General features: G+C 34.6%; 1 protein-coding gene across 5 annotated transcripts in view; it reads left to right on the top strand.

Annotated features, from left to right (window-relative positions):
• LOC149801743 (aryl hydrocarbon receptor nuclear translocator homolog) overlaps positions 1 to 12366 on the top strand; it is a 101304-nt gene that overhangs the window by 54237 nt on the left and 34701 nt on the right. For all 5 annotated transcript variants that reach the window (XM_089956063.1, XM_089956062.1, XM_089956059.1 and 2 more), the window contains 3 exons: positions 1359 to 1438; positions 5534 to 5626; positions 8418 to 8535. In XM_089956063.1, coding sequence (XP_089812189.1) covers positions 1359 to 1438; positions 5534 to 5626; positions 8418 to 8535 — 291 coding nt within the window. The remainder of the gene's footprint in view (positions 1 to 1358; positions 1439 to 5533; positions 5627 to 8417; positions 8536 to 12366) is intronic.

The raw sequence follows: 12366 nt of genomic DNA, 5'->3' as shown, positions 1-12366 counted from the left end.
GGTACTAAGTCTGTTGGGTTGCTTATTCATTATGTTGTTACTTTAACATATTAGGAATTTGTTTTGTTCTGTTTAATTTTTTTAATTAAAAAAATGAGTGTTCTGGTATGTCAGCTTTTGAGATTCTTTGTTTTGTTTGCTGTTTTCAGTTCAGTTTCATTGGTTTTATGGTTTATTTGCTTGTAATTACATTTTAAAAAATGAACCATCCAACTATCGTTGAACCTTTCATTGCTTTCTAAGGGTGAGTTTGAAAATACGAAATCAAATGTAATATGAGGTTTAGAAAAGATCAAAAATTAGGATTTAATACTTATGTTTTACAGTTCCTTTTATACATGTTAGTCCTGGCTTTAAGGCCATGTGAGCTTGTATGATTTTATTTCTGTTGTGTATCGTCTGTTCACAGTTATTTATGACGTCTCAGAAGATGCTTGACCAATTTGTACATAATTTGACAGAGAGCACTCTTGCATCAAGGCCTTGCACTTTGATTCAGTGAATGTTGATTTGACATTCAATATTGCCACCATTACTACAAGAATAAGAACTCTTAAAAGACTTAATTTCAACAGTTGGAAAAAAATTTGACCAAAAAACATCTAAGCATGAAGGTCTTTCAGATATTGTTGGAAAGATACCAATTTGTCCACGACCGCTCCGGTGGCCTAGTGGTTAGAACATCCACCTTGGAAGCGGGAGATCATGGGTTCCGACTGTGGCCAAGTCATACCAAAGACTTACAAAAATGGTACAAACAGCTACCTTGCTAGGCGCTCAGCATTAAGAGGTTACTGTTAGGACAGGTCGGCCTGGTGTCAGGATAATGTGACTGGGTGGGACATCATGCTATATGTCTGCAGCATGATGCCCCAGTGCTAGACATCACTATATAAACTGCCACATTGCAGACATCGTAGTGATATGACTGAAAAATTGTTAAAGCTACATTAAAATCCTAATCACACACAAACACACACACCATTTTGTCCACCCCTTGTACAAATAATGCTGACTCACCATCAAGTATCATGACCAGGCAGTGTGTCATATACTATAGCAACACACATCTGCCTCATTATTTAGATGTCTGATAATTGATTACTTATGGTTCTTGCCTTGATAACTTTATAAGGACTTTGATATTTAAATCAAATTTATTATGAGCGTTGATATTAAAAACATCAAGATCAGATTTGACTTTTAACTTTTACAGTAAGAGTTTTAGTTATGGCTCCTGTTAGACTTAGTTTTCATTTTGTTCTTGAACCAAGGTTCCTTTTTATTCATACAACATTTATGTTGGTGGGGACTAACAATGTAGTCCAGATACATTTCTATTTTTTTTCTTCAAACAGGAACAGGGAATACCAGCACGGATGGTTCATACAAACCTTCTTTCCTAACTGACCAGGAGCTGAAGCATCTCATTTTAGAGGTAAGTATAACTTGACCAGAATGGTCTTTCACTTTTACTGATTATCAGAAATGGTATGTGAAATGAGTTTACTTGAACAGATAAAGTAGAACCTTGTTTTGGTTCATTTAAGTCAACACCATATGCCCCAGACTTTTCTTATATAACCTAACATGGCTGTATTTGCCAACTTGACCACAAATAGTTAAATTGGTCATTTGACATGTCAGATATTGGACATAAGATATTCATAATTGTCCCTTGAATTTGTTTGGTCATTATCTTTTCCCATTGTCCCATATATTGTTTTTGATCAATATCTTTTCCTTTCTTCCCATGTATTTGTTTTTTCATTATCTTTTTCCATTGTCCCATGCTTTAATTTGGTCATTATTTTTTCCCAGTTGTTTAAACATTGTGTCGTCCATATCTGCAAATTGAACATTTTTCATTTCAGTTGCTCAAACCAGGTACTTTAAACTATATTGTGTGTCAGTGTGACAGCACATATAAGACCTTTAGAACAAATTGTATTGCCTTGGCCCAAATTAAAAAGAAAAAAGAATCAAATGTCATTTTCTTCTCCCAACACTTCTTTGAGTACCTCACCAAATAAAAGAATACTTGAAATGCTTTTTAATTCATTATCATGTATTTTTAGGTAGGAATTGTGCTTGTTGGTAATTGACAATGAGTTTCTAAAACAAACAACAAATAAAGTAACATAAATACTGTAGTAAAGTGAAAATGCACACACACACACACACACACACCTAACTCATGATTATTAAAACCCTTTACAAATCCCCTCCGCCTTAATAATTGGGTTTCTTTTGTAAGTTGTGTATTAATTATGCATGATTGGCGAAGAGAAATATTTGATTTATACAATTTTTCATTGATAATGCAGCTCTAGGGTATTGGTCACAATATTTTAAGAAAAGAGAGCCTATTGTCAATGGTGGTAATAACTAGCAACTTTGCACATGGCCTAAGACTTAATGACCCCTCATTTGTAAAGACAAGCCAGTATATGTTAAGCGCAGCAATTAGATGATGTTGACTTATTTATGAACATGTCAGAAATGCTATTTGATTATTACAAATCATATAAATAGTATAAATACCAACCCATCTTTTTTTGTTCACTGATCTTGACTGTGAAGAACCTCAGTAGCTCAGTGTTTAAGGCATTGGACTTAAAACTAAAATGTGTGGGTTTAGTTCCCACAATAAGGTCCTCCTTAATTGGCTGTCTTGGTGTGTTCTTGGTCAAGGTACTTTATTTCACTCGTTTCTGCACAATATAACCTCCAGTGCAAAGCTGTATTGTAAGACATCAAAAGTTGAACTAGGACTTGAGTGACTTGAATTTGTCCTTTCAGTAGAAGTTGACCTAATTTTACTGAATGCATTCAGAAATAAGGTCTTTGAAGTTTGCACAAATGAAGTTCATCTGCCATGCAATATGGCTATGTTTACTATCGCTGTCCTGTATCCTTTCTGAACAAAGATTTTGAGGACTGTAGGATTTTGTTGTCAAATTAATAAAAAAAATTCTTCTTAATTTATAAAAGAATCAAAACAATTTGTTAGACTCTAAGATGCAAGTATATACAGGTGTTTATTTTGAAATTATGATTAATACCTTTTCCAAAGGTGCTCACCTAAATTAATATATTAATATAAATCATTTCTCTTATTTTCTTTTCTCATAAATAACATATAACATGACAAAACACGACATGTCACACAAATAAAACATGACATGTCACACAAAAAGGACAATGTATAAATCCCAAACCCCTAATGCAGTTGTATTTCGAAAAACACAATATTTAGAAATCTAAGGAAGAAAAAAAACTTTTTTACCACCATGATATATGATGTAACCTGTAGCCTATATAGAGTAAACAGTCCTGCTCATGTAAAACTATTCTGCAGGCAGTTTACACAGTTGATTTTCATGGAGGCAGTTGAAAGATAAGGCTGTCAAAGATAAACAAGGATGATGTCGTGTTAAATCCTTTGAGCACTGATGTGGGATAGCCCAGCAGGCTAATTCTAATAAGTGAATTACACTAAGTGGAACAACCTATTTCATTTAAATTAAGTAAATCAAGGAGATACATGTTGATGAACGGAAGTTATTGCACATCATTCACTTGATTGTTTAAGCCATCTTTATTCAAGATCAATGGCAAGTTCATGAACAGTGGCAATATTTCTGATTTAACTCCAATATTTTTATCATGCAAAAATTATTTGGATAGTCCGGATAGTGTACAAGTGTGATTCATTTTTTAAGGCAGAATGTCAAAACACTGCTGTGGTTGGCAGATGAGTCATCTGCAAAGCAAGCAAAACTACACTTAAAACTACTGGTTGGCAGAGTTTGATTTTGTGAAGTACAGCAACAGTGAGAAGAATTTTAAGTCTTTGGTATGACTCGGCCAGGGTTTAAACTTGTGACCTCCCACATCCAAGGTGGATGCTCTAACCACTAGGCCACTGGAGCAGTCTCTAACCATTTATGTGTCATGCTACTGGTCCAGAACATTAAATTGTTGCTCCCAAACATAATTGCCGTATACCCTTGTTTGTATCAAAGTATTTTTGGAGATACCATGGTACAACATTTTTCACAGTACCCAGCTATAATGGTCGCATCAAATGGAGGTTTAACTCAGTGACTTCAGATGATGTCCTAAATCAAAATGGTGCCAATCTAATGGATCCATCTTGAAAATATTATCATTTCTTCTCCAAAACAAAAAGTCATATTGACCTAGGGTTATTGCCAGAACACTTCTACTCAGACATCCAATATGGCCACCACTGCAGCCATCTTGAAATATTGTTATAGCTACTCCTAATTAGACAGAGATATCATAATGGGATTTTCACAAAAGAAATGTTTTGATGTTGAAACAAAAATAGTACTTGTCTGAGGTCCAATATGGGTACTACAGCAGCCATCTTGAAAATCTTCTAAACAGAGAAAGTCATATCAGCATGGGTTTTTCACCGGATGATTTCTTATGGTATCTGCTTGGTCTTAAATAAAATTACTGCCACTTTCATATCAAAAAGCCACTATGACAGCTGTCTTGAAACATTTTTTTGTTGTTAATATTCCACCTAAATAGAAATTCTTATTACCATGGCGTTTTGACCATAGGCTAATTATGATGTCTAGTTGATTCTGAATGATAACAGTGCTGATCTGTCCTCAAATACACCTTACATAAGGTTTGTATTGAAAATCTCAAATTTTCACGAATGGATGGTTATATCAACACTCAGGTCCAGTTTGTCCTAAATGAAATGGTGCCAATTAACAGACAGTTTTACTGCCACAGTGTTTATATGCAATTGTATCTCTCAGTAACATCAGAGATGGTTTCAACATCTGAAGTTAAAAATGAAAATATGTTCTTGAAATCCTGGTAATTCTTTTTATACAGTACAGCATCAGTCCCTTCAGGTAACTCTTGTTTTTTGTAAGTGTATTAAATGATTCAAAGAAATCATTTTATTTTATTCAGATGTTAATTTCCAGTAATTTTTTAATAGGCCTATACAAGTAAATAGCTTCTGTTCATTTGTATGATATTGCATTTTTGGGTCCACAAACACTGGTTATTTTCCCATGGGTTGTTCAGATTCATCACCTCCAAAACAGCTTTTTGCCATAATAGTGACCAGTAAGTATTTTGCACAAGTTGTTAAATAGAGAATCTTGCATGAGTGCTCATTTTCAATTAAATTTAGGAGACTTGTTGAATCATTTCTATTTTGTAAGCCTTGGCAAGAAAATATTGATATTAATCACAGATTTAGGATTATATTCATCACATAACAAAACAATACTTATTTTATTTGACAGAACAGTAGAACAGTGTAGTGAAAGGACTGAAATACATTTGGAATGCCTTAGTCATTATGACTTTGCATGATGTTAAAAAAGCATTTATGACATCATGAGTTGTTATTACACGTGTTACATATGTACAAATCATGATATTGGTAACATAAGTAACAGGGTAAAATTGATACAATTTGGTATACAATCAATGTAGACTCAAAAATGCTAAAACTTGCTTTTCATTTCAGGCAGCAGATGGGTTTCTGTTTGTGGTACAGTGTGATACAGGAAGAGTAATTTTTGTTTCGGACTCCATTGTACCAGTCCTTCATATGTCTCAGGTAAAGACTGCAGTATTTACTTGTATCCTTACTTGTTAAAATATATACACAACAATTAACAGCAATGATCCATAATGCCATGGCAAGCTATGGTTTAGCCTCCTCTTTGCATAAAAGCACACCTTGACCTGCCAGAGCATTATGGGATGTACAATACATACTTGTGCACAACATTCACCCAGCAGCCAACAGCATAGACCGTTAATGTCCAGGCAAGCTCAGTTTTCTGTTAACCTTGACCTTATCTACCAGAGCATTAATGGATGTAAAGTATTTACTTGTGTACAGCATGTACTTACCAATTTGACCTCCAATATGGCTGTCACAAAGAACATTATTGAAAATCTTATCACTGATTCTCCTTAATAGATTTCCATATCAACATGGAGTTTTCACCAGAAGTCTTCTAATGGTTTCTGGTTTGTCCTAAATGAAAATGGTGTTGATTATACATGTAATTCTGCCACAGTGGCTAATTTGAAAATTGTATCCCTCAGGAACATCAGGGATGGTTTCATTGATCAACAATTCAAAAGAAAAAGGTGTGAATTTGGATTCCTGGAAATTCTTTTTGAACAGTAGACATAAATGCCAACCATTACAGTTTTGATGTAATCATTACACCTTTTTTGACACAATTATGTCTTATGCCCACCTGTATGTGGATTAGATTTTTCTGGCACATTAAAAAATAAAATAAAACTAAAACAAGAAAAAGTTTAGATTGTCATGCTTATTATGATTTCCTTAATCCCACTCATCATATAAATTTGAGAATGAAAAGAAAGACTGCTGTATATAAATAGAATAAGAGTTCAATTTTCCATTCAAGAGCTATATGTACTTTCTTTATTTTCTATTTATAGCAGTTGTTTATGACCCATTTCCAAGAAAACATATGGGTTTCTTCAATTTGAAGGATTATCTCACAGATTCATTATATTGATAATTATGTTAGGTAGTGGACTATTCTGTACTTTTCAAGAAAATGGCATTAGATGTTTAGCAGAATGGGATATTACAGTGTGTCTTGTGTATACAAATTGGTAGGGCAGATGGATCTTTTTAAACTTTAAAGCATGTCCAACCAGAAAAAGAACAAATAAACACCACTTACAAATTTGAAAAGAATATGAGAGTAGTTGTAATACATCACTCAGATTGAGCACAAAAGAATTTTTGGACTTCATGATCATTCAGTGAAAGTTAGGCATATATCTTAGTTGAGTGTTGAATATAAATAATTTGTCAATATGTTTTGTGTTTCTATTCTGGTTCTAATCACATGGATTTTGCCTAATTTCACCAAGAATTTTTACCTGCTCCAGATCCAGGTTAGTAGCAAAACTAAAGGTATATGTTTCCTATAGTCTACTGTAATTATGGCATGTAATATTATAGATTATGCTTTTTTGCCACTTATATTAGCAAAAATTACGCTTATTCATCTCTTGGGGTTGGTGGGGCCCCGAGTGGGCCGAGTGGTCTAAAGCGCTCTCCATTACGGATCACTGCCATATCACCTCTGTCTGCATGGGTTTGAGTCTAGGATTCAGCCAATGTGGGTATGTGAGAAAGCTTGCCAGTAGCTTCTCGTGGGTCTGTGGTTCTTCCCGGGGTTTTCCCAGGTTCTTCCTCCACCATTAATACTGGCCGCCATGCATAGCCTATCGTGTGCTGAAAAATGGCGTTAAACCCCAGAACAACAGCAAATCTCAGGGGTTGGCATGCATGAGTAGAGTGACAGTCCCTTCAAGGGTCTTTTGTTGAATATTGTTTTAAAAAAAACATTGCAAAAGTAAATAATGAAATCCAGAAGCTGTAGTAAATATTTTGCTTTTAATTTACATTCTAATCTCTCCGATATATCATACATAAAGATGACTTCACAATTTAACAATTTCACCCAATATTTTCTGGTCAGAGAAGGGATTTTTAGCTTTGGGTATGGCACTTCCTAATCTCCAGCCATAGATTTTCCAGAACTTCCAAGAAAGAAAAATGGATCCCTTGTTTAATTTTAAATTATCTTTTTTTTTTTTCAGATGAATATAAAGATGTTTTTTGTCTGTTTTTAAATTAAAATATTAAAAAGATATAGAACATCTTGATGGAAATGCTTCATCATCACAAAGCCAATCCATTTGGGAGTAAATGCCTACCCTTTTTAAGCTAAAGCACTATGATGCACTACTGTAGATTTTGTTTGAATTAGCTGCCAGTAATACTGATGAATCTAAAGCAACCAATATATTTGAGTCCACAATAACCAAAATTATCTAAGCCTCTAAAATAAACAAGAGTAGAAGAGTTAATAATGCAGAAAAACCTGGTTTGAAAAACCAGTGATATGAGATGAACATTCTTGAGAGCCCAGATTCTTGATGCAGAGATTCATTGGATTAAATGGTGTTATGAAATGTCATGGGAAACCACCTGTCTTGAGAAACCATGACTTTTGGGGTCAGAAAGAGTTGGTCTTTCAAGACTGGAAGGACAGTTGACTTAATGGTACTCAATTAACTTTAGGCCTTTGAAGACCAAAGTTGAGCTTCATTGGTGTTCACTTTTAAGAGATTTGTAGACAATCTTCAGATTTGATGTTATCCTTAAGCTAATCTGCATACCATGTCATTTTTCCATGTCTTTAACTGTTACATGAAATCAGTTATCTTAGTATAATTTACAATTCACCCAAATCCCATACTTATATGGTGTATGATTTTCTTATGCCATTATATGTCACAGATATTGTTTAATATTGTATGTTCTATATAATGTTTACTTCTAGACGGACTGGTTTGCTAACAGTTTGTATGAACTAATTCATCCAGATGATATGGAGAAAGTCAGAGAACAGCTATCAACATCTGAATCTCAGAACACTGGCAGAATCCTTGATCTCAAGAGTGAGTCCATAGAGATTTTTTGGTACTGCTTGGCATAGACCAGAAGAGCTTCTGTTATCCATCACCTGTTGTCTGTCATCCATAGTCAATCTATCCACTGAAACAAGTGTTATAGCTACTTCTCTTAAACTACTTGGAGGTTCGGCATGAAATTGTACACACACATTCCTCCCCAGGTCTAGCTAGTCCTAAATGTAAGGACTGGTCAGCCTGGTGTCAGGATAATGTGATTGGGTGGGACATCATGCTACATGTCTGTGGCATGATGCCTCAGTGCTAGACATCACTATAAACTGCCACACTGCAAACATTGTAGTGATATGACTGAAAAATTGTTAAAGCTACATTAAAATCCTAATCACACACACACTAAACTCTTGTTACAGATGCTCCTTCTGAATGGAAGGTCATCAACATAAGGTTTTCACTAAAAGACTTCTTATGATGTCTTGCTGATCTGAATGAAGATCTGACATCCCAAAAATATGGTGGCCACATTAGCCATCTTAATAATAATATTGCTGCTCTTGAATAAAAGGTCATATAGACATGGAGTTTTCACAAAAAAGACTTCTTAAAAGTTGGTCCCATATGAAATAGGTGTGCTTGGACATCCAAAATAGCATCCATGTTGAAAATCCTGTAACTACTTCTCCTGAATGGATGGTCAGATCAACATGGGTTTTTCACTGAAAGATGTCTAGTTGGTCCTTAATAAAAATGGTTTTACTCAAACAGTGGCCATCTTGAAAAACTTGTTATCATGTTTCTAAATGAAAATATTGTCCTGCAAACATCCAGTATGACTGTCACAATGAACATATTGAAAATATTTTAACTAATCCTTCTCAATGAATGGTTATATTGATACAGGGTTTTCACCAAATGTCTTCTAATGGTGTCTGGCATGTCATAAATGAAAAGGGTGCTGATCTTATGTTCAGTATGGCCACCAAAGCATAATCTGATTCTTCAAGAATATTAGAGATGGTTTCAAGACTCAGCATTAAAAGAAGAAATGATCATGTATTGAATTTCTTGAAATTTCTTTTTGGACAGTAGAGTCATTCAGGGACCATGCTTCCAGGCAAAGTGGGCAATTAAGTTGCCTAAAAAATGTAAACTTCGCCTTCTTCTGTTAGAAAAGTGAAAATGACTTCGCCCTGTGATTTTTTTAGAGGTACATTGACTGACCATACATTTTGAGATGCCCCCTCGCCTTAGCCAGGTTAATTCTAGTATTGTGTTGTAGCAAAATGTATTCATCAAGCCACAAGTAGTTGTAGCTAGGTCTGGTTTTGAAATCCATTACGCTGACAAACACACTCCTGCACATTCACAGGCATGTGTTTTGATAGCATTGACCATTAACCAAGTAAGCTATATAGCAACTATCACTACCTGATTTCCATATGTCATCCTTTGATGGTAAACACATACAAACTTGTGTTTCGGAACTTTAACAATAGTATGTAAATAGTAATTTGTGTTTTAAGAACTGAATTGGTGATCTGGATATTTTACCTTACTCTTGTACACTATTTTGTCAAAAAATTAGTTTGAAACTGTACTGTAAGTGAACCAGGCATAACCGGGAAATAGTGGCAGACATCGCTTATTAGATTTTCTGTTTTTGTAAATCATCGGGCAGATATATTTTGAAAAATACACAATTCGTACAAAACAATGCCTAGGTATTATGTTAGTTAAGATAAACTTTAAAATGCAATTATGTAGGTCAGAAATGTTTAGGGTAATGCTACGTTGTGGAATTCGTGAGAAGCGTTGTAAGGTCAGAGTTGTTTTCTGACTTGACTCATATTTGTAAAAATACCCAAAAGAGCAGTGAAGCATATACTATTTAACCAATGTGCAACATTACTACAAGTACATAGACAAATAATAAAACCATAAATTTGCACTCCTATCAGTGGACAAACCGTCCTTCTAAAAATAGATGCACTCACATTTGTGTTTATTCGGTTAGAAAGAAGAGTTTAGTTCATATACCAACTTTAAAGGAGCCACGTCTGTAATTTTATGTGTTTTAGTGTGTTATGTATGCATAGTTAGGGTAATGTTTTATCTGCAACAAAGAAATTGAGGACAAAGACACACGCATTTGCCCTCATGTACATAGTACAGGGGTTGTTTCAAACGCATTTAGAAATCTTTGAAAGTGCCATTATTGTGAACTTTTAGAAAGTATAACAAAACAAAAAAATTAAGGGTAGTTGATTAAGCATTTTTAAAACTTGCAATTGCAATAATGTAATCTGGTTACTCAGTTAAAATTTGTTACATTGTAGTTTCTATTATTCTCTCTTACAGTGATATGGCCAAAATAACTTTAAAAAATTCTACTTGAAAATAAAGTATTGCTTAAATCAAATATTAAATGCAAATATGGATACTGCGAAATAGAGGACATAATTCAGATAAGAGAACACACACACACACACACACACATATATATGTTGCATTTCTTGCATCGCATCCACTTCTCCCTGATGAGATTTCACTTCTCCCTGTTCTTTCCAAAAGGAGAAATGACTTCTTCCTATAATTCAAGTCTAGTTTGACCCCTGGTCATTCATTCTCTTAAAGAAAACTTGTTAGTTTTGCTGGTCATGGGCTAGAGGAGCTTATGTGATTGCCTATCATCTGTTTGTCATCCATCTGTCATCCATAATTTATTACCATGAATTTAGTTTTGCTGCTCCTCCTCAACTACTGAGATGATTCCATAAAACTTAACACTTTGCATGCACAATAAGTCTAGCTGAAACAAAAAATGAAAAAGGTGATCCTAGGACATCCAATATGACTGCCATGATTGGTATTGTGTAAGTTTCCTTCCAACAGATGGCCATATCAGCATAGAGTTTTCACTGAAAGATTCTTATGGTGTCAGGTTGGTACTAAATGAAAATGGTGCTGATGTGAATTCTAGTATGGCAACCACAGCAGTCATCTTGTAAATTTTATTATTGCTAGACCTCCTGAACAGTTCATCAACATGGGGATTTTCAAAAAAACTTATTTGGTCCTAAATGAAACTGGTGCTAATTGATGGCCATCTTGAAAATCCTGTCACTATTCCTCCTTAGTGGATGGTTTTATTATGATGGTGTTTTCACAGAAAGTTTTCTAGTGTAGTTGCTACCACATGTTGCCAATCTGACAGTCAACATGGCAGGGAGGCCATTTTGAAAATCTTTATATTGCTACTTCTGAACTGCCATAGTGTCATGGGATTGTCCCAGAAAGACTTCTTCTGATGTCTAGTTGGTCACAGTTGAAAATTGGTGCTAATCTAACATCCAGCATGGCTGCCATGGTGGACTCTTTAAAACTTTATTATTGCTACTTTTTCTGAATGGATAGTTGTAATGACCTGGATTTTTCATAAAAAGACTTCTTATGATGGTCTGAAATGAAAATGATGCAGACCACATCACTATGGTAGCCATTCTGAAACTCTCATTATTTTTACTTCTCATGGTCATATAGAAATTCATTACAAAAGGTATTATTTTTAGTTTGTCTTAAATAAAAAATGGTGCTGAGGACACTCCAGCATCGTTGTCATTGTAGCTATCCTAAAAATCATAGCTCTTGAATGTGTGGCCATAATGACATGTGTTGTTTTCTGAAACACTTCTCACTGTATCTAGTGTAGCCAGATATAACTAGTACTGACTGAAAATGGTGTTTAACTGGCCTCTAACATGGTAACATCAAAAAACGTGTTATCTGCACACTTCTTGAACTTTATAATTACTTCGGAATTAAAATGATTCAGGTCTGACCACCAACATATCTACACTT

The sequence above is a fragment of the Sinohyriopsis cumingii genome, chromosome 4, assembly GCF_028554795.1.
Source record: "Sinohyriopsis cumingii isolate HCF-2022 chromosome 4, ASM2855479v2, whole genome shotgun sequence".
NCBI classification, from domain to species: Eukaryota; Metazoa; Mollusca; class Bivalvia; order Unionida; family Unionidae; genus Sinohyriopsis; species Sinohyriopsis cumingii.
Note: the sequence above shows the minus strand (reverse complement) of the source record. Positions and strands in the feature narration are given on the sequence as shown.